This window comes from Haliaeetus albicilla, chromosome 10 (genome assembly GCF_947461875.1).
Source record: "Haliaeetus albicilla chromosome 10, bHalAlb1.1, whole genome shotgun sequence".
NCBI classification, from domain to species: domain Eukaryota; kingdom Metazoa; phylum Chordata; class Aves; order Accipitriformes; family Accipitridae; genus Haliaeetus; species Haliaeetus albicilla.
The window spans coordinates 23740188-23767948 of record NC_091492.1 but is presented as its reverse complement, the minus strand read 5'-3'; the positions used below and the strand labels follow the sequence as shown (position 1 = coordinate 23767948).

At 52.6% G+C, this 27761-nt stretch overlaps 3 protein-coding genes across 7 annotated transcripts in view; 2 read left to right on the top strand and 1 right to left on the bottom strand.

The window, feature by feature from the left end:
- LOC138687311 (diacylglycerol O-acyltransferase 1-like) overlaps positions 1-13213 on the top strand; it is a 35664-nt gene extending 22451 nt beyond the window's left edge. Inside the window, exons 7-10 of the mRNA XM_069794010.1 lie at positions 2780-2845; positions 4421-4508; positions 11867-12120; positions 13084-13213. Coding sequence (XP_069650111.1) covers positions 2780-2845; positions 4421-4456 — 102 coding nt within the window. The 3' untranslated portion in view covers positions 4457-4508; positions 11867-12120; positions 13084-13213. The remainder of the gene's footprint in view (positions 1-2779; positions 2846-4420; positions 4509-11866; positions 12121-13083) is intronic.
- A 695-nt stretch (positions 13214-13908) lies between these two features.
- CFAP263 (cilia and flagella associated protein 263) lies at positions 13909-21784 on the bottom strand. Of its 3 annotated transcripts, none has more exons than XM_069794006.1 (9): positions 21667-21762; positions 21142-21268; positions 19597-19758; positions 18388-18543; positions 17871-17951; positions 17155-17310; positions 16347-16454; positions 15649-15804; positions 13909-14125 (listed from the first exon to the last, which is right to left on the bottom strand). In XM_069794006.1, the coding sequence occupies exons 1-9, from the start codon at positions 21729-21731 to the stop codon at positions 14063-14065; spliced, it is 1074 nt and encodes a 357-aa protein (XP_069650107.1). In that variant the 5' UTR covers positions 21732-21762; the 3' UTR covers positions 13909-14062. The 3 variants fall into 3 exon arrangements, with proteins under 3 accessions (XP_069650107.1, XP_069650108.1, XP_069650106.1); XM_069794005.1 differs by lacking the exon at positions 13909-14125 and adding an exon at positions 15361-15466 and having other exon boundaries at positions 21667-21766; XM_069794007.1 differs by lacking the exon at positions 15649-15804 and having other exon boundaries at positions 21667-21784.
- Positions 21785-26841: 5057 nt separating this feature from the next.
- Positions 26842-27761, top strand: part of CSNK2A2 (casein kinase 2 alpha 2) — a 28269-nt gene continuing 27349 nt past the window's right edge. For 2 of the 3 annotated variants that reach the window (XM_069794002.1, XM_069794003.1), the window contains exons 1-2: positions 26842-27053; positions 27333-27444. In XM_069794002.1, the coding sequence (XP_069650103.1) occupies positions 26950-27053; positions 27333-27444 (216 nt within the window). In that variant the 5' untranslated portion in view covers positions 26842-26949. The remainder of the gene's footprint in view (positions 27054-27332; positions 27445-27761) is intronic. The other variant, XM_069794001.1, reaches the window with a different exon arrangement.

Sequence of the window (27761 nt, the reverse complement as noted above, 5' to 3'; positions counted from 1 at the left end):
AGTAAACATTACTGACAGGGTGACAATGACTTCATACCTATTGTGGTATAAATGATTGCAACTAATATACATTGTTCACATTAGGAGTAAGCATTATCTTTTGCTTTCACTACTGTTTCTTCAGAAACAGACACTTGATTTATGCAAGTAAAGTATGGGCAAGATCCAAAAATACCAAGTCCTTACCTGTTTTAGCTAAGTGTATAATCCTGCACCTAATACTATTTTAGCCTCTGTGTCTTGTTTCCATTAGCATCCCCATATAAGGAGATGTAGTTGTGGGGAAAAAAAAAAGTACCAGCAGACTCTGAATGAAGTTTGCATTTTTAGCCTTTGCTGGATTTTCTGTAATGTGAGCTCCTTCTCCAGTGCAACTAGCTAAGAAAAACTAGGTATCTTGGTATCACTAACAGACGACAAGGAGTCAGGAGCTGAACAAAAAAATAAGTGTATGTCCAACTATTGATTCCTTGACTAGAGCTGAAGACATTCAGAAGCCTGCTGTACTTCACATTGGGAAAAAACAGTTCTGATTGATTGGTAGAAAGTTTAAAAAAACACATGAGACAACACTTTCTCAGAAATTCATTTTGGTTCCCCTTGTTGTCTATTTGATTTTGAAATGTTTATTTAATTTTCAAATGAATGGTTGTATATTCTTTAGGGGCAGCTGAATTCATTATATTTGTATACTTTAGCCAGTAAAATCCCATTAATACATGTTAATACTATTTGCACATATATGTATCGACATATATATTTATACATTCTTTAGATACATATTTACCATATATATCACTAATTATTTTATTGAAAAAATATATTAAAAAGTTAAATGGTGATGGCACAGAAGTTATAACATGGGTTTCCACAGACAACAGGAACATGTATTGATCTAAAAGGGAAATGGGATCTGCAGTGCATTAAAGAAATGGGGTTTGACCTGATATATGTGTGGATATTTATGTAAGATGTGATGTTAATAAAATTGACCTTGATCTCTCTAGTAGTGTCACATTAGTCAAGAATACAGCCCTTTGCTTTCAAACATTGCTAAAAATTGTAAAACGCATTTGAACTTGTTAATACTTAATGTTGATATTGTAGCATTACTTTATATGAAAAATAAAAATCACCTACACATGCAGCAGGTGATACGTCAGGGCAGGGTGCAGGTCAGACCTGCCCCGCTTCGCGATCGTGGTGGCAGTGGTACGGGGCAGACAGACGATGGGGGAAACCCTGTGCCAAGGCAGCACTGGTCAGTGGGATGCCGCACAGCACGTTTTAGGCTGTGTCGTTGTTCTCCCATTTTCCAAGGTGCAGTGAGGAGCTTTGTGTCCTTGCCATACCCTCTAAGCCAAAAAGATATCAAGTGTTAGAGTGTCTGTTCTCTGGGGATGTTTGCTAATAAAGCACTCTCCAGCTGGCTGCCAATGACTGATTTTTAAAAATAACTGAAACATAGGAGGTTACAGAATCCATTAACCCCAGGACGTGTTATTATCCCCAGAACAACAAACATTTTTATGAGCTGAATTACAGCTTTGACAACAATATATTTTAGAAAATAATGAATTGGGCCCTAAAAGTCATGAAGCTGGCTTAGAAGTCATAGATTTTTTTTCTCAGCAGGTCTTAGTTTTGTGGGGTTTTTTATATTCTTCTGATGTCTAATTTTTGACAATTTTTAAGTTTTCAAAAAGTACTGGATTTTTTTTCCCCCTACTGAAACGTGGCTCCAGAGCTGGGGCTTTAAGGAAGCCAGTAAATATTGCAAGATGAAAACATGCCACAGTCTTCTAAATCCTGATTTAATGATTAAGACAGTAGAAATTAAACGTAAGTTTCTGATACAGACACAGCATCTAAGAAAACTGCAAGATTAGAGTCCCCTGAGTATAATCAGGAGATGCTTTGTTTGGATGCTTCATCCTCTTTCACCGCTGAAAGCACTGTCAGGAAGATGAAACTTCTACATTCTGGCAGTCAATGACAAGGCAACTTGTGCTGGTACATCTCATCTAGCAGACGTCTGTCACCTTGACTGACCAACCATTCTGGTTCTCTCAGACTGCCACAGCTTTAAAAGGGAAACCGGGACTGGTGCCATTTAAATTACAGACTCTGAAACCTTCAGCCCGATGTTGCACTCTGCAGCAAAGGCACTGAACGTGCGTCACAGGCCAGGCGTGCCGTCAGCCAGGTGCGCAGGCTGTGGAGAGGCGGTTCCTTTTGTCCTCCTGGGAAATACCTACAGCTAGCAGCTAATCTCCATAACGCTTTCCAGCACCTGATTTTGCTGAAATCTAAAGCTGCCAGTTTTTAGGGGCTTTCTCTTGGTACCCAGGACTTCAGTCATGCTTTCATAACTAAGCCTAATACACCTTCATGGCTGACAAAGGCCAAAAATTATTTATCAGCTTTAAGTTAGGTGATTTACCACATCAAGACTGTAGCTGTTATCTTGTGTTTGAGCTCACGGTCTCTAAATCTGGAAAAAATATGGGATACTGCTATAGAACACTGACATTCAAAGTGGCACGGTTTGCAACAAACAGCAAGTGTTGCCTTCACTTCTGGCTTTAGGGGTTGCCAGGAATCCAGCATGCTTACAGGAAGATTTTCAGCTGTGCTGTGATAACCAGCCCAGGTGCAATTTGATTTTTAATGCACCTTTACCTCACCCATGGGGAAGGATGTCCATCCAGTAGGATGGGTGTGTGTTTTCTCTGGAGCTATGTAATGAAGCCTGGTTTTACTCCTCCTCTTCTTGCAGGAATGCAGACTCACACTTGCAGTTGTGGTCCAAGTGGGATACCCCAGCCCACAGATGGCTAGACAGGTACGACACTGGCTTCTGCATACCCGGTTAACATACTCTGTGCCTGAAAGTTGAAATACTGCTGCTGGAAAATCAATAATATTAATCATCATCGTCATCTTTTTTGAAGGATTAACTTGCTATGGGTATGTCTGTCTCTCTGTCTCCTGTATGGCTCTGAAAGTTTGGCTGTCTTGAAATTTAACTCGGAGGCATTGTAATTAAACCTTGACATTTGAAGTAATTAATGAGCAAGCTTTACATTTTAGCATAGTCTCAAAGGAACAGCAGGGTGCTGACAGAAATGAAATAACTTTGTTAATTTAAAAGTGTCAACGTTTCTGTAAGCATGTGGTTTGTACTGCTGGGAACAAGCTCTTCAGAAATAGCACCATAGCCCCAGTAATCTAAATCTTGGCACTTCTCTAAAGAGGGATCGAGGAGGGGAGTCCCACTGCAGGAAACTGAGGGCAGGAGTTAGTATTCCCCATCAGGGAATACATCTTGCATCACCGGCTCTGCTCCTTCACCCCAAAATCTTGGGAAGGTCCAGGAAGCCCAAGCTGTCAGCATCTCCAGGAGCTGTCTAGGAAGGAGCCAGATTCCAAACCACTGCTTAATATTTCAGCTGGAAACTGGATCTTATTTGCATATATAAATAGCCAGAATACATTTCTTTCCATTAGTGCCTCTGGGAGGCTGTTCATCGTCACATGCAGATTCAGAAAGGTACAGAATGATCATGTGTTTTAGCCCAAAAGCCTCCAGGAGAGAGACACAGTCACCTGTCATGCAGTGACAGCCTGCGAGTGGGTACACAAGTCAGGATTGCTGCCATTTTACTGCTGGAGCAGTGTTGAAAAGGCAGCAGTGTAAATACCGAGCCTTTTAAGTGAAGAGGTCAAGACTGGCACCATCTGTGATACTCTGATGATGACTCACTCCCTACAAAGTCACAAGCATTTTATGGAGAACCCTTGTGTCAAGCTCTTGGTGATAAGAGCTTTTGCTGAGCTTAAAAAAGTAGTTCATAAAATCAGGCTCCTTCCAATAAATTGGAAGCCAAATAAATGGCCTCAGATATTTTCATGGCATCCAATAAGTACTCAGCACTCATGAAAACCAGAAGCAAATTGCTTGTTTTCAGTGCCCTCAGTATGGACAAAGAGCCTAACTTAAGAAGTCAATTTTTTAAGTTCTTCTCCTGTATTAATAGATTTCTGATGTGTGCAGAGTAAAAGATGCAGAGGAGGGCTTAAAACGGATCCTGTATCAAAGCACATGGGTCTGGGCAGCGTGTGAAGGTTTAGACTTCATTTCAGGCAGCAGTTCAGAGCAGCCTCCTCCCTAGCTCCATCACTCAATGCTGAGGTCTTAGAAATGAACCGCATTTCCACAAGTTACCTAAGCTGTTGTGCAAGATGCTCCCCTCACTCGTTTGTGTGTGCATTTGGAGCAACTCCTTTGGCTTTGGCGGGCTGATTGATATAAACCGCGTTATCTTGCTCTGTGCAATTAATCCTGATGTTAATGACTAGCAGTGCACTGGGAACAATTTATCAAGCTTCTTCCCATTTTTCTGTGCTCTGTAAACAGACACGTCTACAAGCCATTACTGCATCATGGTTATGACAAGTGGCAGGCCTGGCTGGCTGCATTCCTTCTCTCTGCATGTTTCTGCAAGGTAGGTCACAGTAGCAGCCATCCCAGTCATAGCCATGACCTCTCGTTCACATAAACTCATAGCTTTATGTGAAGCAGCTAAGATTCTGAGATTTGCTCTAGTTGCCTACAGATCCCAACCTAAGCTGGGTGCCATGTGCTGAGACGGCACCTAGACCAAATGAATAAGGTTTGGGGTTGTGAGTTAGCTACCAAATGGTTTTAAATACTGATGTGAGTTCTAGTGAGAGGAGCCATGTTGCAAAATAACACTCAAGCTTCATGGACTGATTAGATTAGCACTCCAGCATTCTTGCATTAGCAGTGCTGAGTGGCCAGGTCCCCACTGCATTAGTAGCTTGAGTGCTTGCAGTTCTTGACCTTCCGCCCATGCTGACAATCTGCTAGCTTGCGTTCAAAGTAAGCTTTGGATTAAGCTAGAAATTTCAATGGTTAGAGGAGAGACCTTTAGCTGACCTTTGAAGAAAATTTTTAGTTTCCCAGGACCTAGGAAACAGTGGCTGGGAAACAGCATGGGGTCAGTTAAAAGGTAAGTATGCCTGGAGGAAAGTGGCACTGCAGCAATTCACCAAATGTGCATAGGCTGTGCCAGACTGTGCCTCCCACTGCAAAGGATCCAGTACCCAACGGGCAGAGTTGTTTGTAAAAGTATCTGTGCACCGCATCTTGGCCCTGGCCAGCTTTCTGTCACAGGCCATTAAGTATGACCCTGTTCTGCCATGCAAGCCATTGCATTAGTCATTGGATGCTCTATCAGTCATTCATGTCTTCCGGCATCCTGCACCTTCACAGGTGGTAGAACAGCCCAGTTCCCACAGGGATTAGGGGTATGTCACACAAGAAAATTTAGGGAGCTCTCATATCTTCGCATCGATGAGGCAGGATGAAGGCAGAAACTGGAAGAGCCATTGGTCTGCATGGCATCGTCTCCTCCTAGGACAGAAGAATTTGTAGCACAGATTACACCATCACTTAAACCAAGAACATTGCTTTTTGACTTCCAGCTATTGCTCTGGGAAAGCCCTGGGAAGCCAGTGGTGCCCCAGTCCAAGGCAGGGACTGGAGTGTTAGAGACTTTTCTTTGTATACTCCTGATCCTTGCTGTTTAGAGGAAACTGATGGGACCATCAGAAAAACAGATGAACAAAGCTGAAAAAATCATACTGAGGACAGGCGTCCTGGCTGGCCAGCTCAGTTTTACTTCACTCAGTGGGAACAGTGCCATAGACCAGTGGCCTGGCAGAAGCTGTGTATCTCAAGGCTTTCTTTCCCCTTTTGAATTCCTTTTAACTTAAGTTTCACTCCAATATGAAGAAGACCTGTCAATGAAGTCCCACTAGTATTGGGTCCTTCATGCTCGCTCAACTACGCCTCACTGCTGTTGTACAGAGCCAATACAAGACATGATCGCACAGGACAGTGCATGTCAGACTCTTGATCTTGCCTTTTCCAGTATCTCATTGCCATCTCACTGAGTATGTTCCGGTTTGGGATGTTTACTGCTATGCCATCTCAGGTATGGGAAGATTGACATTAAAATGAGGAATCTGCCAGCAAACATAAATCTATCAGGGCACTGATCACAGAGCTCTTGCTACTGTTATTTTAATGATATTTAACAATTAAAGCACAAAGGTGGTAGTTTTAGGCTGGTAGTTAAATTTATCGATTTTGATTTTCTGACATGAATAAAACAGGCAAGACTGCAGAGGATCGGTTTCAGGATGGAGTGCTCCCTGGCAGCATAATTCCTGCTGTGTCGCAAAGAGCATCCTTCATTTCTTTCTCAAAAACCAGCCAAACGTCCAGCATCCCTTGTTTGTAAATCCATCAGGAAGGCACTCCTCATTCTCTGGAGGCTTTACCTAACATGTAGAGCCACTGGAGTGTTGAGAAACCGTAAATCAGATCTTTGAGCCATTTGTACCTGAACTTCCAGTCTCAGCAAGTGAGACCAGAGCTGGAGGCGTTTCATAACCAGCCCAGTGAGGGTGGACTAGGTCACCCGATCCGCAATGAGCCTGCCACTAATTTGAAAGCTTTTGAGCATTGTCTGGGGGCAGATATCCTCAGTGTAACGATCTGTCAAACAGCAATGATTTCTGAGTGCAAAACCTGTGGCCATCTGTAATCCTTCCCATCTAATCTCTTCCAGCCTTTAAAAATAATTTCCATTCCCACGATGCCTGTACATTTGGTAGCTCTTGGCTCTGTGGGATGGGAAAGACCCCTTCTTTCTTCTTTTTGTGCTAGCCTGGTAAGATTTTAGCATTAATGGGGGTTTTAATTGTTTTATTATGAAGCACACAGACAGAGCCCCTTGGCAAGGGCACCCTTTAGAAATAAATTGAGTCATCATCCTTATAATAGAAAAGCTAATTCAGTATGGATCTGTCCTCCAGTTAAAGGCATGCACATCCCTTAGGGAATGGTATTACTGACTGACCAGACTTCTGCTAGTAACTGCTGTTTGCTTTTCCTGACCGATCTCACTGTCCTGCCAGTGGAAATGGCTTTTTGATGGCTGCTACAGTAACATGCTCATGTGGGATCAGCCTTGTCCTGGGCCCTCCTCTAACAGTGCTGCTGTACTTCCAGGACTACTACATCATCCACTGCTAGAAGGACTCAGCTTGGAGACTGTTTGTCCTCTGACCTGCCCACAACCTAGTTGCTCTCTACTTTCTGCCTTAATTTCTACACAAAACATAGCTGGCAGTACAACCCCAGGTTTGAAGTGCCCTTATCCTTAGTATGGAAGAATCTACCAGAGCTATAAAACTCCTATCTGGCTACAGAAAGAAAAATAAAGAATTGCAGGTTGCTGTCTGTCCATAGTGAAGGTAAGGGAGTGGAGCAGAGTTGTGAGAGCTGCAAGGATCTGTGTCTTGGTCACTTCTCATGTGTAGGTGGCTGAAGGGTGGCTGATACCCAATCTGGCGTAAAGCCTCCCAGTGAAACATTAGCCCACTGACATGTGTAAGCAAATCTGAGCCAGCAAGGTGGGTTTATGCTGGATCATCTCTTTGCACCGTTGTTATAACATTGAACAAAGGCCTCCTCAGACACTTGGCTTTCTTAATACCTTCCCTCTCTTTTTATTTGCTGTCCTCTGTTCTTATTGGGAGGGTGGGATTTCACGTGGGATGGGACTGGAAGGGATTTTAAGGGTCCACTGATTCCAGTGTCCTTCAAAAGGTATTGAGCCAATTCACAAAATGTCTCTTTGGTCACTTGGTGCCCTCTCCATCACCAGGCTGCTCCATGCAAACTCTGGCCAAATGGCTCCACTGAGCTGCTACAGCCCACGCACCAGGGCACTGTGGGTCATGCCAGGGAACAGCACTCTGCCACAGCTGCTGCAGGCAACACCCTCAGTGGTCTCCATGTGTGCTTTGATAAAAAAGCAAGGTTCCCATCCAGAGATGTATTCAAGCCATGGAGCTGGCTAAGTAAGCCATGCAGCAGAACTCCCGTGCAATAGCTCTACTTGCCTGGAGTCATTCACTACTGGCCGCACAGTCCCAGGCCACCTTCTCTGAGAATGGCAAACACCATTGTCTCTGAGTGTTAGATAGGTTTGCTCACATGTGCTCACTATCTGCTGAAATGAATTCAACCAAGAGGAACATGCTGGTGGCCTCATTCTGCCAAGCGTGCTGGTACCCGACCCATCCAGGCCATACATGCCTTCGCCATGGGAGCCTCCGTTGCAGCTGCTGCCTCCAGCACAGAACCAAAACCGTCAATTGTGGCACTGGCAAGATTTGTGTCCAAGGCAAGATTTGAACCACCTGTGAGTAACCCTGTAAGCCATGAAGGCGCCAGTGGCCAAAAGCTGTTTTCTCACAGAGTTCCTCGGCAAAGACAAGGTGCATCGTTCCTGCTGGGCACCCAGCCAGAAGGGTGGTCACCAGAACCCCGGAGTCAGGACCTTAGTGCAAAGGCCAGCAGCAACGGGAGGAGTGTGATCTGGAAACACAAAAGGAGAAGCACAGAATGCCAAGGAGATGACTTAAGACACATGTCATTGTGCAACAGGGAACTGGGCTTGGGGAAGGAAGCAGCACTTGATTCTCAAACATGTCACTGTGCTTTGGTAACGCAAGCTTTAATCAAAGCCTTTGCACTGGCGGTGTTGCAAGTACTACACAGCATTTGTTTTTCTAGGTGGTAAACTGAGTGAATGTACCTCAAAGGCTGCGAAAGTCATGCTGTACAGACTGGTTTGGCTCGGTTGGTGTTTTACTGTGGTCAATAGATTTTTATCAGATGCTTTTACTTGTTAAATTTTCCTTGGTAGTAGGAGCAATCCAGCAAATAATATTAATGATGGAGCACCAGGAGACACGCAGCCAAGGAGATCACTTTTTTGGCTGGATCCCCTTCTGCACAAGGGAGGCTTTGTACAAGCTCACAGAAGTGCCGTGTTCAGCTTGCTGTGGGCAGAGCTGGAGGCAGGCTTCAGGCTTTGTCTCTGTGCAGAGTCAGGTCAGCTTCATTAACCATGGGGCTTAAAACTCATTAGTTCTGAGTTGTGGCCAGGCTGCTGGGAGGCTGTGCTTCCTCACAAGAGGTACCTGTCCCCCAGCAGGGATGGTAGGGAGGCAGCTGGTCCTTTGGGCAAAAGAAGAGGCTTGGGCTGGCCTCGGAGAGCATCCCATGCCACCCAAGAGAGCTGCCGTGGAGGTCATGCTTCGTTGGCAATGCTGACCTTCTCTGACACCTGCAAAATGGGACAGGACTGGTCTCACCAAGATGGCTGACCCACAGCCTGTGGGTCAAGGACATGGGCTGGTCATGCTTCCACCAGCACCTGGTCTCATGCAGGTTGTCTTTGACCCCTGTGGGTCCAGATAAGATGAAATAAGTCAAGTCGTGCTCACAGTGAGTCAGGTGCCAGGCACCTCTGGCTCAGGCAGTGTCACTGTCAGGTGCCAGCATCACCTTTGGAAACATTCTGTTTGCAGCAACACCAACATCATGGTGGAACAGCACAGCCGGTGAGCGGGGACCAGCCTCAGAGTGCCACCTCCATGGGGAGGGCAGGGTGAAACCAACCTCTCGGAGATGTTTTCCTGGCTCTTGCAGGGTTAAGTAGCCCCTTTTGGCAAAAATCAACTACAGATGGGCCTTGGGATCATCAGCTGCCTCCCAGCTGATTCCCACAGCATTTCAAACACAACATCACAAGACTCAGGGATAATACACACCCTTCTCAGTGGGACAGATAAGCACTAACAGAGTTATTGCAGGAACATAGAGTACTGAATTTCCTATGTGCAGGATTGGCTATATCGAGGGAGGAGAAGACAACCATGAAAAAAAATCCAAGGTTTCCCTGGGATGCCCCTGTCTTAAACATGCCATAGTGTGGACCCTGCCCTTGCTGCATATAATAAACCCTGCATTTAATAAACGTGTATTCACATGCTGGGAAGAAATCAGTTCAGCTGACGCTGCCCTAGTCCGTATGCAGGTTTAAACAAGCGCTCAAACCTGGATTTCCCTCCAGCCTTCTCCCAGCACTGTTTCCCTTCCCCTTGGCTGTCCTTATCCCCAGTATTGCAGAGGGCATCCAAGGGGTTGGTCTGGGCTTGTGCATCCACAGCCACCACACGCCTTGCCAGGGAGAAGAGCGATCCAGGGATAATCTGCTGGGAGCGTGCCAGCCCTCCAGGAGCCCTGGTGCCTATGCTTTCTGCTTCTCACCTGCTCCTTTCACCCATGGCTATTAATTAGTGCATACAAGGGGTACTGTAATTTTTCTTTCCCAACATTTTTCTCATCCTTGATGGAAAGAAGGGGTTTTCATATTCCTCTTACCATCCCACCTTCTCTGTCCTGCTCTTCAAAGGCACACTTGGCCTTTCATGAGCTGGGAAGAGACTTCTTGTCCCCACCGGCACCGCTCCATGGGAAAGCCCAGTGCAGGCAGCTGTAGCTTGGTGGTGCCTCTGTAACAGCTTCTGCTACCCTCCAGGTTCCCTAACCAACACCCCCATGCACTTTGGGGTCCTTCAGTTTTTTATAAATCCCTTTAAGCAGCACCAGAGCTCCTCCTGCCTCCTGCTGCCCTTGCTTCTGCCTGCAAGTGGGGCCAGGATGGGCAGAGACCCCTGTGGGCACACAGAAAGGAAGCTCCTGGGCAGGACAGGCTGTCCCAGGGAGAAACCATCCATCAGTGCCCATGGCAGGAGGACCTGTGCCTCAGAGTTCCTTTTTGTGCAGGCAGATGTGCTGCAAGAGCCTCCAACAGCCTGCTCCACCATGCAGGAAGGCCAGCAGGGTCCTGCGAGCCACCCCAGCGACGGTGAGCTTACAGAGAGGCTTGTGCCTGCATCCTGCTGCCCGGGCGCTGTGGCAGCATCGGAGTGCCAAGCAGGGGCAGCAGCACAGGGGGTGGCAGGGTCTCTGCAGGGCCGTGATGGAGCAGGCAGAATGCAGTAGGATGAGGCCTGTGGAGAGAGGGTGGGAGCCAGGGAGCTGGGAATGTGCCCACTCAGTCTCCCTGTGTCCCTGCCCGCTGCCAGGGTTCTTGGGACGTGCAGCGCCCACATACCAGGGTGAGAAACTGGCCCAGCACGCTCAGCACGGGCACAACAAACCCCTCCAGGCCGACTGCCAGCTGGCACCCAGCACGCCATCTCCCCCTCTCCCCACAGGCGGGCAGAGAAGGGGGCCCCTGGCTCCCCGGCCCCAGCTCTTTGTCCGGCTGGGGCAGTGCAAAGCCTCATGCTGCTGTGTCTCTGTGCCACCCCAGCGTCAGGTGAGAGAGGTGGTGTGATCTGACCCTCGTGCACCGCACACCGTGCCACGGCTCAGCCCCGTGGGTGAGCAAGCATGGGTGATGCTGGCATCAGTCCCAGGCGAGGTCAAAGCTCCGGACAGCTGCAGCAAGGGGCAAGGGGGCATCAGAGAGAAGAGGGGAGCGGTAGGAAAGCATAGGTCCAGGCACACCCAGCAACATGCCCCTTGTTTCCCTGCAGCCTGCGGGATCCAGGCCAGCCCGTTCCCCTGGAGATCAGTGCAGGAGTTTGCAGCCACAGACCAGTTCCCATGGGTGGTCGCACTGCAGGACATGCAGCGCAACCTCCTCGCATTCAGCTCCATCCTGAACAAGCACTGGATCCTCAGCACCGCATCCAGCCTGCAGAGCAGGTCCGTGCCCTGTGAGGGGCCCTGCATCACCCTGGGCAAGGCTTGGGAATCATCAGGGAATAACAGCACCTCAATTGTCTCAGGAGGTTCTTGTCGCTGCCCAGCAGCTGGGCAAGCATCCTTTGGTCAGAGTGGGGGCAGGCAGAGTTTGTCCCAGGCTTTTCGTTGTACCCAGTCCCCTCTGTCCACCCCCCGCAGGCAGCAGGTGCTGGCCTTGGTTGGGCTGAGAGACATGAAGAGGTGATGGGAGGACCAGCCCCAGTATTCAATCAGCTCTGTCATCGCCCATGAGGACTTCGATGAGGTGATGCTCTACAATATTGTTCTGCTCAGGACAGCCGCACTGATGGAGTTCAGCAGCATCATTCAGCCCATCTGCTGCCCCCACGGGAGCCTCCCTGCCTCAGACCTCATGAACTGCTGGGTCTCGGGCTGGATCCATCCCACCGCAGGTAACCCCTGGCTCCTGCAGCAAAGAGGTCCCTCCAGCAGGGCAGAGAGCCGCCTTCCCGGTCCCTCCTGCCAAGAGCCCCAATGGGAGGAAGGAGAACAGGGCTTGTCCTGGGAGGAAGAAGCACCCATTGGTCAACCATCCCTGTTTTTTGGAGGCCAGGGGCTGCCCAGAGCCACAGGCTCATGGTGGTCCCTCGGCCAGGCAGGGGAAAGTGCTGCAGCAACTTCCTGAGGAAGCTCTCTGTGGTGGACATGGATCCCTGCCCACTGAAAAGGACTGCTGCAACCGCATGCTGCAGCCACAGGGACACTGACAAAGTAGCAGGCTGTTTGGTGGGGGACACAGAGCACCAACCCAGACCAGGCAGACATTTAGCCAAACCACCTCCTCCCTGTTCTGCTCATCCCCAACTCCAGGCTGGGGGAGCAGCCAAAACACTTGTTGGGCTTCTCCTGCTCAGTTCTTACAGGAAAAGATCCCTTCTGCACAGCTTGCAAATAGCAGGCGTGGGAGACTGAATGTGTGATACCCATCTCTGCATCAGCTGCAGGGTGAGCATCTCCCTGCAGGCCTGTGGGTGCTGCTCCCAGTCCCTGGACCTCTCCCACTGCTGGGGCCTCCAAGGGCCTTTGATGTGGCCAGGGTCAAAGATGCTTGGGAGGCAAAACCAAGAGGGGTTCCTTGTGGTACATACCAAAGGATCAGGCGTAGGGCTGAGCTGATGCGGGCATGGGCAGCCACAGAGGGCGATGCTGGTCACTTTGTCTGGGGCACACAGGAACATCATCAGCCCAAAGGCAGCCAGACCCCTGAATTGGTGATGCTTTGATGCCAGTGATGATAAAGGACCAAACTGCTGTGATCTGCCCTCCTCTCAGCCAGGTGAAGGCCACAGCCACCGAGAGCAATGGCAGGAGGGACACTGCTGAGACACAACCCTGCCTTTTTTGTCTCTCAAAAGGGTGATGCCAGCAACCCCATCATGTGCCAGATTAGAGAGACTGAGAAATGGGTCCTGAAAGGCATTCTCAGTGAAAGCAGCATGAGCTGCTACAGACCATTCCTGTACACCCCAGTGTCCTACTACAGCCACTGGATCTTGGCCACCACAGAGAGGACAGGACCTCCTGCATTCCCCACGTTAGTCAGGGTGCGAGCTGATCTGCAGGCTCCACCCAAAGCCTGGGAAGAGGCTTTCAGATCAGTAGTGAGGATATTTCAGGAAGTTGGTTGCAACCCCAGAAGGGAAAAACAGACCTGAACTCATCTGCGGCTGGGCCATCTGAGATGATTTACGACTCCTGCAGTGGGAAAACACTTCCCATCTCCAAGGGACACTTACACTTGCCCCAGGTGCTTGGGAAAGGGGTATCTGCTCCTTTCTTGCTGTTTTGTTTCTTTAGGTAAATGAAGTATGCTTTTGCGATCAGAAAGCCTGCTTGGTTCATGCATGCCACATTGAAATGATTTGCTCTATATGCTCACACTGTTCCGCTCTCTTCTATTGTCAGTGCACACTTGGAGATGTTGAACTCCCACATATCCCAGGGAACTCCCTCTGGTTCCTCCTGCATTAAGTGATCACCAGGGCTTGCGCAGAAAGAAAGGACAGTTCCTGTGAACATGTCAGATTTGATCACCAGGGAATAACTGCTGGTGGTGAGGGAGGGAGAGGGGAGCACCCAGAGCACAGCTAGCTGACCTAGCAGGGCCTGCGGAGGGGCCAGGCAGCAGGGCCTGGTGGAAGCCAGCACATGCTGGGACAGACCGAAGAGATGGCCTCACAACAGAGCCATGGGTTTCTTTATCATTTCATGCAGAAGTGGTTTCATCTCACTGCAGCTTGCAGGGTGCTACATTTACCCACTTGACAGTAAACTTCCCCACAGGGTTGGCTCCTTCTGCAGCTTCCACTGCCCGCCTTGCAGCATCAGACAAGCCTAGTGCTGGTTACCAGACATCTTGACCTGGTTCCATGCTCTGCGGTAGCTTTGCAAGGACATCTGCAAGAGGAGAAAGGAGAAGGCCTTAATAGGTTCAGACAGCAGTGATATGTTGTGGAGAAAGCTGCAAGGCTGGAATCTAGCCTGGCCTGAGCTGCTGTATTGCTTGCCCCTTCATCCCCGCCCTGCTCCCACCTGAGATTGGTGCTCACTGTGGCATGCTGAGGAGAGCTCCTGCAGGTCTACACCAACTTTGGTTTCTCCCTGGAATGCCACAGGAAGCCTGGAGACCCCACACAACAGCACTGTATAGAAACCTACAGCCCCTTGCATGGCAGCAGTGGTGTTGGACATGCCCTGCCACAGAGGGGCCAGCAAAGAAAACAGGTTTATAGCCTCACTTTTATCCCAGGGACAACTACAGGTTCCTCCTTTAGCCCCTTGAGCCCTTGCTGCTCTCCAGCTCCCAGAGGCTGGCAGGACTCTGGGCACTGCTGCACAGACAGCATGCAAGTCAGAGCCTGGGTCTCCTGGTCAAGGGGAGCAGCTGGGTGAGAAGGGATCTGCTTGCGCAAAGACAGGCCTGCAGGCAGGCTGCCCACCAGCTCTGGGATAGCGACAGCCAGGCACCTATTTCTGAACTAACAGCACTGGTACTAATGGGTCAAGCCCAAATCCACACAGCTCTGACCTCTGAGAAAGGCTGGACCACATAAACCCTGTCCATTGCAGACTGGGGTGCTGGGGAGCTAAGTGCTAGCCAGGCACAAGCTCAGAGCCTTCCCTGTCCCAGCCACAACTAAGCCCATCTCTGCTTGAGGACGAGCAGGGTGTCAAGGTACAGGACCTCACTATCCATCCCATCCATCCTAGCCACTTCTCTCCCCACACTGCTGTGCACACAGGGCAGGGATACAGACATGTTCTGCTACCTCCACGTTTTGACTATGCTCCTCTGTGTTATCTCTCCATCTCCTCCCAGGCTGCAGGAGTTGGGGCAGGAGAAGAGTCAAAGATATTCTTGCAACTTTGCCATGCACTCATGTTTGGGTCTTGGCCAGCCTTTCCTTATCAGGGAGGAGTCAAGATGCAAGTGAGTAAGAAATGTTTGAGATCATCAAAGAGGACTACAAACACTGGGGAGCCATCGGGGCACTGGAAAAGGCCAGTGCAGGTTACACATGCAGAGCTGGAAACATATCAGGCTGCCATACATCCCCTTCTCCTTACATGCATGACAGGTTTCACTATAGCAACAGCCCGACGGTGCTTCCTGTCAAATGACAAGCTGTGTCCTTGCCTTGGCTTCCCCTCTGAGCTCAGTCATTAAAATTCAGCCTCCGTCCTCGTCCTCGGGGTAGGGAGCGATCGCTGCTCTGTAAACAGGAAGAGCCTCTGGCTCTGCCAGGCACCGGTGAAACTGCCGTGTGAGAACTCTCGCACGGCTTCCTGGCCGGTCAGGAGCGAGCACTCTGGTCCCCAGGGTGGCTGCAGGTGGGCAGGCACAGATGTGGCTCCACTGGGACCCAGAGCCCGGCTGGCACACATCCAGGCTCCTGCACACCCAGCCCAGTCTTGCTCACCTCAGCAACTGCCACCTTCCTCTCCCAAGCCTTGAGGCTGTTTTCGAGGTCAGTGACAGCCGCCTTCTTCTGCACGTAAGTCAGCACAGGGGGGACGCCGTAGTCTGAGAGCTGCTTCCGCAGCTTCCAATTCACACTCTCAGCTTTGGCTCGTTGCTGCCGGAGGAATAGGACACAAGGCAAGGAGATCCCAAGGAAATGTCCCTCTGCCAGCTGGCAGCCCATCCTCCAGGGAAGCAGGCAGGAAGGATAAAATCAAATCCTGACACTTCTGGGGGTAGCAGTGGGATGCATCCACCAATCCCTTCATCCCTGCTAGGCAGCACTGCTAGGGAGCCCCCTGAACTCACTTCCCAAAGCTGTGGTGTCCCTGCCAGGCTGTGTGTCCCCAGACTGGCATGACAGCAGTGGCACTTCTCCCTGGGGAGGACACGGCTGATGAAGAGTTCAAGGAAACAGAATTTCAGGAAGCCAGTGGCAGGTCCCTGTGGAGCCAGGGCCAAAATCCACAACGTGACCTGTTCTGCAAACCCACCTGTGCACTGGCAGGAGCCCCAAGACTTGCTCAGACCCAGAAAGGCACACAGGTATCCAGGTCATTGCCAGGCCTCGAATGGGCATCAGTATCCAACATACCACAAAAAGTACCTCGAGTCCTCCCAAGTGAAGTCTCAGGGCCTCCCAAATTGCTCTCTTACCTCCTCCACCAGAGCAGCTTCTCTTTCAATTTTCTCCAGCAGCTCCTTCCTCTGGGAGATGTCTTTCATCAGAGACGTGGACGTTTCCATGGCGTCCTGCAGCTTCCTCTGGAACATGAGAGCAGGACAGCATCCGTGGGCGCAATGGCAGCTCCCAGCCACCTGCAAAGCCACCCCCTTACTCCTCCAGTTTGGTCTCAGCTGGTGGTACGGGAGCTCTGCTCCCAAGGGAGCTCTGCGGCACCACTCATCCCCTGCAGAAGGCAGCGTTATGCCCTGGTCACACAGTTACTGCTTCATTATGTCCTCTGTGTCTCACTGCAGCACAGCCCATGGCACAGCAGCTGGTGTTTAGGACTGACCCAGACAGAATGGCTGATTGGAGAGAAGCAAATACACCCAGCTGAGAAGCACTTTTCACTGATAAGAGCAGCGACTCAGAGTGACAGCTACAGCTCATGACATCTTTTCAAATGTCACAGGTTATGTAAAAAATGTATTTTCCTGTGCAAGTAAGCACCAAAGCTCCTTCCTACTGGAATTTTCCCCTGGGGTGTAAAATAATCATGCTGCAGAGCATGAAATCCATCTTCAGGCTGCACCCAAACATGAATAAGGGCATTGCTTACACACTTTTGGTGTGTTGGGCAAACCTCCCAACCAAACTGCTAAGTCAGTAGGAAGGCAGAGAGGTTGTTCAGCATCCCCTGACTGAGAAAGGAACGGATGCAAGAGCTGTTAATCAGCTTGTGTATGACCCTCGGGAAAAGAAGAAAGGCAAAACAGAGGTGCTGGGAGGTTCACTCACTTTATAGAAATTGAGGACTTGGACAGTCTTCCCTGAGGTCAGTTTTAGGTGCAGCAGCTCCTGGTTCTTCTCATTAATCTTCTCCTGGTACTGGGCATTTCTAACCTGCAGCTGCTGCAAGCGGACCTCATGGAGTGTCTCTCCCATTTGCTCCTTCTGCAAACCCAAAGGAACCAGAGCTGTAGGTTGCTGACCAAAGCTGCATCCTAAGTAAGGGAGCTTTGCTCTGTGGGGAAAGCAGACCTAAAGAACAGGGTCTTCAGCCTGGCTGCAAACCTGGGGCTCGGGGAGAAATGCAAGACACAGCATGCCACTGAGCCTGTGCTCTGTGTCCTAGCTTAGAGGGTCCAAGCAGTGCATACAGGTCCCCTCTGGCAAGGCTCCCGCCATGCCAACAGCAGCCAGTCCCCAGGGAACTACTCTGATCCACCATACACCTTTTCCAGGGCACAAAGGGCACAAAGAGATCTGCCAGCTGCCACTCTGGTAGACTTCTGGTCTCATGTCATGCACACAGGCATGTGCCGGGTCTGAACCTGGGCAGACAACAATGCCCTTTGACAAAGGCAGCAAGGGCAGAAGCAAAGGAGGAAGTGGAGGAGGAGGAGGGCCACGCATCTCTACACAGAGCAGGCCCTGCATCTGCACTGGGCTGTACTCTTTTTGTTCTTCTAGGGGCCATCTAGTCCCTACTTCTACTCAACTGCCGCACCCACCTGCCTGAGCTGCTGCTGCAGCTTCTTCTTGTAGCCCTTGAGCAAATAATTTTTTAAGCGCAACTTCTCTCTCAGCAGATCCTAAAGAAAGACAGCAGATTATAGTGGAACAGCAGAGCCTGGGAGGAGAAAAAGCACCCAGACCTCACTCCTTATGGTGTGGTTCTCGTTCATCTCATGCGCACTGCAGCATTCACTGCTGGCTTAGAAAGGAGCCCAGCAAGAAACACTGCTCAGCATCAGCCTGCCCCAAATGTGGGGTCATGGCTGTGCACTTTCCCAAGCTCCGCTAAGGGCCTTGCATCATCTGTGCTCACAGCTGTGCTGCAGCTCAGCAGCCTGATGAGCACCTGGGCTAGTCACCGACTGACAAGTGTGACAAGGGCTGTCCAAGACTTGCTAAGATGGTCTGAAAATGTGATATAGGCCACATAGGAGTATGGGAACTAGGATTTTCCCTAACCAACATACTTGTCAGATGACAGACCAGCCTCAAAATTTGCCATGATGCACTGACCCTCTGGCGGTTCTTTTCCTCCATGTATCTCAGGAGCTTCTCAGAAGCTATGATACTCCCTTTCTTGCTGGAGATGGTGCTGATGATGTCTTTCTCAAAGTCACTGATGGCTTTCTTAACATCAGTCCACCAAACATCTGCTTCTTCAATGACTGCCTGTAGAAATAAAGTCACATAACTGTCAAGAGGTGCTAACTTCCCTTATTCAAACAGCTTTAGGAACAGATAACACCAGAAAGGACCAGGCATGCTCTCTGCTGGTGTTACTAGCACTTCTCCTGTGGGAGCACTGAGTTTCACCCTGTGCAGCTCGGGGCACAGGGTGCAGGCTCACACAGTACTGCTACTTCACTGACTCAAAAAAGAACAAGAAAAAAATCTCTCACGTGCCTGAGCTTCAACATCTGTCACTCCATCCTGACCTACAAACATTGCCAGTCTGACTAAGCCAACACAAGACAAATTACCACCCTTTGTTTACTGCATATGCCCTGCGGCCATACAAGAGGGACGGGCTGCCTGCTTCACCTCTCCTGGCCACTGCAGGCAACATCAGTGGTCTGAACCGAATGCAGAGGTCTCTCCTTCCCCAAAAGCTCCTGAGCATCTTGGGTAGGAGGAGGTCTTGGCAGCACAGGGCAGAGATGGTGATACAGCCTCAAGGAGCCTGCAGCAGGAACACAGTCTCGGAGACTTGGAGCACACTCTGAAGAAATCCCAGAGACAGCAGAAAGACAGACCCCGGAGGGGACTGCATGGGGCCCAGCCAAATCAGGAAGCTTCTGGGAGCTGCTAGAATGAAAAAACATGTCTGGCGCAAAAAGGCACACCTCCAAGAAGCTGACAAAAAGGAGTTTTTTCTTTCGAGTGTTGACTTCTTCATCTCACACAGCAGATCTGAGCTTCTCTACCTAAAAATCTTCCCCTCGCCTGTATTATTGTTAGCTCCTGCCATAAGAAGATCCGTCTTTAGAGACTGGGCACCTCTGATCTCTGTTGGTGTACTTGCCTTCAAGAAAGGGGTGAGGTGAGAGGACAGTTCTGGCTCCCACTCTGAACTCAGGACCACTCACAGCAATGCTCTGCTATGAACAGCCCACACCAAGCAAGTCTGTCTCACTGCCTGAGGGATGACATGTTCAAAGAGGTATGGAAAGTAACAAGACTGTTTGACACCCTGGTGATCGTAGAGGTCCTGGAGAGCCATACCTCAAGGTTCTGCAAGGTCTGCTCTGAGTCCTCCTTCATCCTCTGAATCTCATCCTTCATCTCAGTCAGCTCCCGCTCAGCCAGCTCACATTTCTGCTCCACTGTGAGGCCTACAAAATAGTCTGTCGCACCATGCAACTTGGATTTGTACCTGCCACGTGTCTGCAACAACCAAGGAACAATGCAGATGCCATTAGAAAGCCAGCAGTGGCTAACTGTTGCTGCACTTCCTTGTATTCAAAAAGAAAATAATCTCAATGATCATGTTAGAGGGATTCCAGCTTACAGCAAGGACAGGGAGGCCTCTCCAGAGCAGAGGTAACTCAGGGCCACACCTGGGCTGACCCTATCTGTCCTCTCATCTGCCCACAAAACCCTCCTACGCAAGCACTTTCAGTTCAATTCAACAGGCAAATCCAGGCCTAGAGGTTAAAGCCAATGTGAGAGCTTCATGTGGGCAAGTGAAACACCTCTTCACAGAGAAGATGCTAATTGTTGTGCAGGACAGATGGGGTCTCCTACCGCTGCCTGGGTCAGACACCCTGAGGAGCTGAGCGTACTGCAGCGTGGGCAGGCTGGAGTATGCTCTTGGAAGAACTGACACCACACGGGAGCAATTCCCAGTTGCTGTGGGGACAGAGCAAGGCAGGCACTGCTTTGCAGAGGGCAAGTGCCCACCTGGCCAAAGGCAAAGTTTCTAAGGGCTTAGTCTGGGACTAACCAGAAACTGGCTGCTTTGGACTCAGGCAGACGCTAAAACCCAGTGCAGGACACTGGCTGAAAGGAGCTCCACTGCAAAGGGTCTAGAGCTTCTGTTCACTGCGTCTCTGGTGAAAAGGCAACATTCTGGCCAGGAGGTAAAAATCTCCTCCCAAAGCCTGTGCATGGCTCCAGTGAGAAGGAAGGGAGCAGCACGCACTCAGCAGAGGTACCCGAGTGTGGATGTGCACAAGTCTGAGCCCATGTGAACTTCCCCAGGAGGGAGGAGAGGAGCCGAGGAGTCCTGGCACAGGCCTGGCATGGCCATGGGCAAGTCTCCTGCTTTCTTGGCACCAGCCTCCCTATTTGTTTAACTTCTACTTCAAATCATGCTTGGGGGGGGGGGGGGGGGGCGGGTAACTCATTGCAGATCTCCCTGGCACTCGCTGTTCAGGAGGACACAGTGCTGTCATGCAGGCAAGAGACAGCATCAGCTGGAGGAGCAGAAATGAGAAGGCAGCCTGGCGTTTGCACTGAGCACAGGAACAGCAAGGCAGCCCAAACTCTTACACCTACAAGACCAGCAGCAGCTTTTTGCAAGCAGATGTCTAGGTTAGGGGCTCACCACTGTGAAGCCCAAGTGCAGAGGGCTCTTGGGGGACGTTCTTCATCACATTTCAAACAGGGGAGCTTGCCTGCTGACCTGTCAGATGACCACTGAGACCGGGAGGTCAGAGGGGCTGCAGAGGGTCGAAGGGTCATGGCTCTGCACGGTAAGGCGGCAGCCAGACCCGAACACCCAGCACTTGCAGCCACGCAGCTGCTGCCACGGCTCCAGAGCGGTACCTGCATCAGCTCCGGGGGGGCATCCCGCGTCTCGGAGGGCGGCGGGAGCGACGGGCCGCACGGCTCCATCTTACGGTACCATTTCTCAAGCATTTCTGCCTCCGTTTGGAGCAGGGCGTTGGCGTGGCTGCGAGGAGGAGGGGGTCGGGCTGAGCCAAAACGGGTCACCGCAGGGCAACCCGGGAGGGGCGGGAGGGCCCGAGGGCACCCCGGCCAGGGCACGGGGCCTCGGCCAGCGCCACTCCTTCCCGGACCCGAAGCAGCCGGCGGAGCCTGGGGCACCGGCCCCTCCCGGGGGTCAGGGGTGGCAGGGCTGGCCTGGCTCCAGACCCCGGCCGCGGCCAGCCCGGACCGCCGGGGCCTCTGGGGACGGTGCCCAGCGCGGGGCGGGGGGGGGGGGGTTGCAGCCGGGGGCACCCTGCCGGGGGTTAAGGCCCAGCGGCGGCCCCGGCCCCGGCCCGGCCCCCGCAGCCCCCAGCAGGGCCCCGCAGCCCGCGGACCCCCTCCCCGCCCGGCCGCCGGTACCGAGCCTCCCGCAGCTGCGCCCGGAGCTGCGGCAGCGGCAGCGCCGCCGGGTCCCGCTCCGCCATCGCCGTCTCCTGGCAACGGCGGGGGCGGTGCGCGCTGCCGGCGGGGCGGCGGGCGGGGGCGCGGGGGGCCACGGGACACGGGGATGGGGCACGGGACACGGGCGGACACGGGGCACGGGACCTGGGGACGGGAGGCACGGCACACAGGGGGACACGGAAAAGGGCCCGGGGGGACATGGGGACAGGAGGCATGGGACGCGGGGGGACACGGGCCCAGGGGGACATGGGACACAGGGGGACATGGGGACACGTGGGACACAGGGGGACATGGGGACAGGAGGCGTGGGACACGCGGGGACACGGAACATGGGCCCAGGGGGACATGGGACACAGGGGGCCATGGGGACAGGCGGCATAGGGGACATGGGCACAGGGATGAGGGGGTGGTGCGATGCCAGAGGGGCAACCATCTCGGGGGTTTCATGGGGTGCACGTCGCTCCCACCCCTGCGGTGCCCGCTCCCAGAAGCTCCTGGTGAGGCACTGCCTCTGGCTCCTCCTCGCCAGACATGCCAGACAGGATCCAGCCCGCCCGGAGGGGTGCAGGCAAACACTGGCCCCCAGCTCACATTTGGGGTGCATCGGCACCACGGCGGGGGTTTCTCTGCCTGTGACACTGCAATCTTTGTCTTACAGACTCTGCTTTATCACGGTCTGGCTGTAAAATGGGGGGAACGGTAGCACCAGTCCTGAAGGCAGCTGCCCCCACAGGCATGCCTAATTTTAGGAGCTTTGTGAGAGCATCGAGCATCGTTTCTAAGTGGCTCTGTTGCTGGATCCAGAACATGGCACAGCGATGTGCTCTGACTTCCCTGTGCTGGACACTCAAGACCAACAGCAGCAGGTGGCAGGTCTGTTTCAATGTGCACCTGTCCCCCAAAAGTTGATGTGGCTGGTGATGCATCTCCACGGCTTTTCCAGGATGAAGGATGCAAGCCAACCTAATTACATAAACAGGAGAAAAATCAATGCCCTGGCAATGCCAGTCCTATTTCTGGCCAGAACATGTCAAAACTCACCTTCAAAATGCATCTTGAGTCATAACTGCATCCAATCCATGGGAGGAACCATGCTTCCCGGCCTCATCAGGTGCAGGGATGAACACCCCTCATTGCAGGATTTTCATCACATACAAGAACTCGATGCCAGAAAGCAAGAGTTTTGAGATGAGGATGAGGGGACAGGATGTACGTGACACAGCCTGGAGGTCCTCTTTGCTTGCAGGGTGGGACGGGGATCCCATGAAAAACCTTAACAAGGGGTCATGAATTAAAACCTGTGTTAAAAGCAGTACTTGTGTGAGCTGGCTAATTAAGATCGCAGAGGTAATTATAACACCAGACTGTCGGTCTCTGCACCAGCCCGAGTTTTGTGATGCTCCAACCTGAGACAGCAAGTATTTCATCATTCAGTATGATGGGGAGAGGCAGCTGAGTGACCCGGTGGAGCCATGATGGGATGATGGGCAGGCACGGCATCTCTGGAGGGAACAGTGATGTTGTGCCAGAGGTTTTGCAGCTGCAGGAACATGGGGTGCAGATTTTAAGAAGTTTATAGCTCTGTCCAGCTGCACAAAGCTTTTCAGAGGTCAGCAGGACACTCAGCACATCTCTGCCAAAAGATTTGTCCCTTGACAAACACCAGGCTCCAGAGCTCTGATGTACCTTCAGGACAGGATCTCCATGTGTTTTTAATGGCCAAAACCGTATTTTCCCTGACTTTGTTTTGGGAAACAGCTGGACCTTTCTGGCCAGATTTGAAAATAGTAATAATAATAATAACAACAACAACAACAACAGCTCATTAACATTTCAGAGAAAGCAGGTAAAGCTTGGCAAACTTCCCATTAACTTCAAACAGGGCTTTTTGCTGTGGAAAGCACCAGGCAGCATCAGAAACCAGCAAGCAGCCCCGGTTCCTGCAGTCGGGCAGCCAAGGCATCAGCTGGAGGAGCTGACAGCACACCGGCTGGCTTTCCTGCCAGAAATCAGCCTGGCAAGCCAGTTTGGTAGTCTGCCTGTGTCCTGCCAGAAAGCACCAAGGAAGATGTCACCAGTGATGAAACTGCTGACAACCCAGTGTACTCCACTGGGAAAATGATCCTTCAGAAAAATTTTAGCCAACCTGATGTTTGAGCGCCTGTGCCCAAATAGCAGCACCCTGTGGAATGCAAATCTCCCTTTTAACACAGGATTTTACCCTGGTCCCATGCAGAATTTACTGGGAGAGACGAACGTCTCAGCTGTGTAGTGGTGCAGCTCTAGCCATCTTGCTCTGTGAAAAAGCCATATGCACATGCCAGTATCATGGCGCCACTTTAAACCTGTGACTCAATGCCTTTGCATGTGCTGTCACAAATTCTAGTTCATGCAAAGGCTGACTGCTTTGCTTGTGCATTTCTGCATCTCCTCTGGGTCCTAGGAGGTGTAGTTCATCTTTGCTCTGCAGGCCTGGTAGAAGGAGGCCAGTAAGCTGGACTCTGGATGTGGCAGACATCCCCAAGGACAGCTGATTTTCCTCTCACTTTTTGCTAAGACAGGTTTAGCAGGAGTGGGTGTCAAGCTTGCCTTCTCTCTCCAGTGATGAGTGCCCTGGGAGAGCGACCATTTTGAGCACATCCTCCTTGTTTTCCAAAGAGCCTGTCAAAGTCTTGCCTGGACTGCGTTCAGTCAGGACCCAAAGTATGACATGATAAAGTCTTGTTGGGTTTTCTCATCATTCAGTCTCAGACACCTAGAAAGCTCACTGGGTTTTGCAGCACACAGTTGACTCCACATGCTTATCTTTCCAGGGATACTTTCCTTAGGTTTCCTCAAAACCTCAAAGCCCAGCACTCACATCAGCTTTAGCCCTCTAAATTGAGGTCCTTATGGGTCCTTTTCCTTTCTTAGCACCCAAAGGAAAAGAAAATCATCTCTCTATGTACTTCCATTAGGAAGAGCAGCCAAAGGCTTATCTCCTCTGTTTACCAAGTGCTGCTTTTCCCATTAATAGCAATACCAAGAAGTATCTACATGCAGTTTGAAGGCTCCAACCTCACCTTGGTTTTGAGTTGAAAGTGGATGCCTACAGAAAAGGAAGGACAGTGGTGGCCCTGTGACCTGATGGCTGGAAAGGCTCCTCAGCAGCCACCATGAAACAGCCTGGAGCCAAGTCTAATTTCCAGCCGAACCTAAGTTGATGTTTGGAGGCCAGCCAGGAGCAGTGCCAGAGTAAGACCAAGCAACCTGTGTCCCGAGCTCTGCTCTGTCACCTCGCAGGCTGGTGGCTGGTGCTGAGTCCTGGCTGCACCCAGCCAGTGTGGGCTTGGGGAAGGACTGGAGTTGGCAGCTCCCCTGGGACTCACTGGGCACTGGGAGGTGAGGGTGTGAGGTGGGTTGAAAACTGGCCCAGAGGGTGGTGGTGATTAGTGGCACGAAGTCTAGTTGGAGGCCAGTCACTAGCGGCGTACCCCAGGGTTCAATATTGGGTCCAGTCCTGTTGGGAAGCAGCTTTTCTGAAAAGGACCTGGGGTCCTAGTGTACACCAAGCTGAACATGAGCCAGCAATGTGCCCTTGATGCAAAGAAGGTGAATGGTCTCCTGGGCTCTGCGTTAGGTAAAGCATCCCCAGTCCAATCATCTTCATTAACAATCTGGGTGATGGGGCAGGGCATACCATCAGCAGGTTTGCAGATGACACCAAACTGGGAAGTGGCTGATACTGCAGAGGGTCGTGCTGTCACCCAGAAGGACCTGGACAGGCTGGAGAAATGGGCTGACAGGAACCTCCTGAAGTTCTCCTGAACAAGGAGACATGCAAAGTCCTGCCCCTGGGGAGGAACGGCCCCAGGCGCCAATATACACTGGGGGCCACCCAGCTGGGAAGCAACCTGGCTGAAAAAGTCCTGAGGGTTTTGGTGGACATCAGGCTGAACATAAGCTGCAAAGAAGACTAATGGTGTCCTGAGCTGCGTTAGGCAACATATCGCTAGGAGGTGGAGGGAAGGGATGCTTCCCCTTTGCTCAGCAATGGTGGGGCCATCCCTGGAGTGTTGTGTCCAGTGCTGGGCTCCTCAGTACAAGAGAGACAGGGACATACTGGGGAGACCCCAGCGAAGGGCCACCAAGACGAATGAGGGACTGGAGGGAGGGTGCAAAGAAGAGGGAGCCAGGCTCTTCTCAGTGGTGCCCAGTGCCAGGACCAGAGGCAATGGGCACAAACTGGAACCGAGGAGGTTCCCTCTGAACATCAGGAAACGCTTTTTCACTGTGAGGGTGCCCGAGCACTGGCACAGGTTGCCCAGGGAGGCGGTGGAGTCTCCATCCGTGGAGGTATTCAGAAGCCGTCTGGACACGTCCTGGGCAACCGGCCCTGGGTGGCCTGGCTGGAGCAGGGGGCCGGACTGGACGACCTCCGGAGGTGCCTCCCCTCAACCAGCCTGTGGTTCTGTGAAGTCTCTCCAGAGGAACATGGGGCCTTTCCTCCACCCAGGGTCCCACCTTGGGGGTGACAGGAGGTGATGGGCTGACAGGGGCTCTGGCAGGTGATGATGGGGGTGACGGTGTAACAGGGGGCTGACCAGAGCTGTGACCAGACTGAGGTGGGGTGACAGGGCGGCAGAGGTCCCTCTGGGGACCCCCAGGGTCCGCGATGGGGCGTGGGGGGTGAGGAGGGTGTGACGGGGGTGTGACAGGGTGCGACGAAGCCATGATGGGGGCAGGAGGAGGTTGGGTGGGTGACAGGGGAGGGGGAGGGCTTGGGTGACGGGCCCGTGGCGGGTGACACGAGGCGGGGGGACGGGGGCCTGACGGGTGAGTGGCGGTTGCGACGGCGGAGCGGGCGTGACGAGGCGTGACGGCAGCCACCCGCCGAGCGGGCGCCGAGGGGCCGGACCTCCGCGCCGCCGGGGGGCGCCTCGCGGCGGGCGGCTGGGCGGCGGCGGGCGGGCGGGCGCCTCTCGCGGCGGCGCCTTTTCCGGGTTGGCTGCGCGGCGCTCGGGGCCGGCCCAGGCTGCAGCCGCCGCCGCCGGCACCGGGCCCGGGCCTCGGCACGCTCCGCGCGGGCCCCGCGCCCGCCGCCCCCGGGCCGGCCCCGCCCCGCTCCGGCCCCGCTCCGGCCTGGCCCTGCCGCCGCCCGCCGCCGCCGCCGCCCTCCTGCGCGCCGCGCCCCGCCTCGCCGGCCTCCCGCGCCGGCCCCGCGCCCTCCTCCTCCTCCTGCAGCCGCCGCCCGGCGCCGCCATGCCCGGCCCGGCCGCCGGCAGCCGGGCGCGGGTGTACGCCGAGGTGAACAGCCTGAGGAGCCGCGAGTACTGGGACTACGAGGCGCACGTCCCGAGCTGGGGGTAAAGCGCCCCGCGGGGAGACACCCCCCACCCCCCCTTCCCCGGGCCGCCGGCGGCCCCGCACCCTCCTGCGGGCCTCAGCCCACGGGAAGGGTTCCCTGCCCCCCCCCCCACCTCGTTTTGGGGTGTCCCCGGGGGCCTGCGGGCGGCTGAGGGGGGGGGCTGGGAGAGGGCCCGTCCCCGTCCCGGCCTGCTGCCTTGTCAGTTATCCTCTCCCCCCACCCTCCTCCTCCTCCTCCTCCTCCTCCTCCTCCTCCTCTCTTCTCTTGGTGCCCGCAGCAATCAGGACGACTACCAGCTGGTTCGCAAGCTCGGGCGAGGGAAGTACAGCGAGGTCTTCGAGGCCATCAACATCACCAACAACGAGAGGGTCGTTGTGAAGATCCTCAAGGTGAGTGTCCCGTTGATGGCTGTAGGGGCTTGTGGTGGCTGGAAGCGAGGGGGAGAGGAGCTGGGCTGGCAGGGCCAAAGGACTGTTGGATCTCCTCCTTCACCCCAAACCTCTTGTTTTCTCGTTAAGGACATTGGGATGGTGGGTTTGGAAATCGATTTGGTGTCCCGCGTGCTGTGGTGATGTTTTGATGTCTCCACCCCTCCTGTCCAGCATAGCTCTGGGCTGAGAGCTCCTCTGGAGGAGGAGAGCTGTGACTCCTGACACTCGAACAGCCTTGCATGTGTTGCCTGCGTTTGGTGAATTGTATCTGGCAA

Bases quoted from the DNA above. Each gene is read 5' to 3' on its own strand.
- CFAP263 (XM_069794005.1), bottom strand. From the start codon at position 21,731: ATGGCGGAGCGGGACCCGGCGGCGCTGCCGCTGCCGCAGCTCCGGGCG. The intron at 16,455-17,154 runs GTGAGTGAACCT...CTCATGTTCCAG, and splicing joins AAGTCCTCAATTTCTATAAA to AGGAAGCTGCAGGACGCCAT. The intron at 15,805-16,346 runs GTAAGAGAGCAA...TTCCTCCGGCAG, and splicing joins AAGCTGCTCTGGTGGAGGAG to CAACGAGCCAAAGCTGAGAG.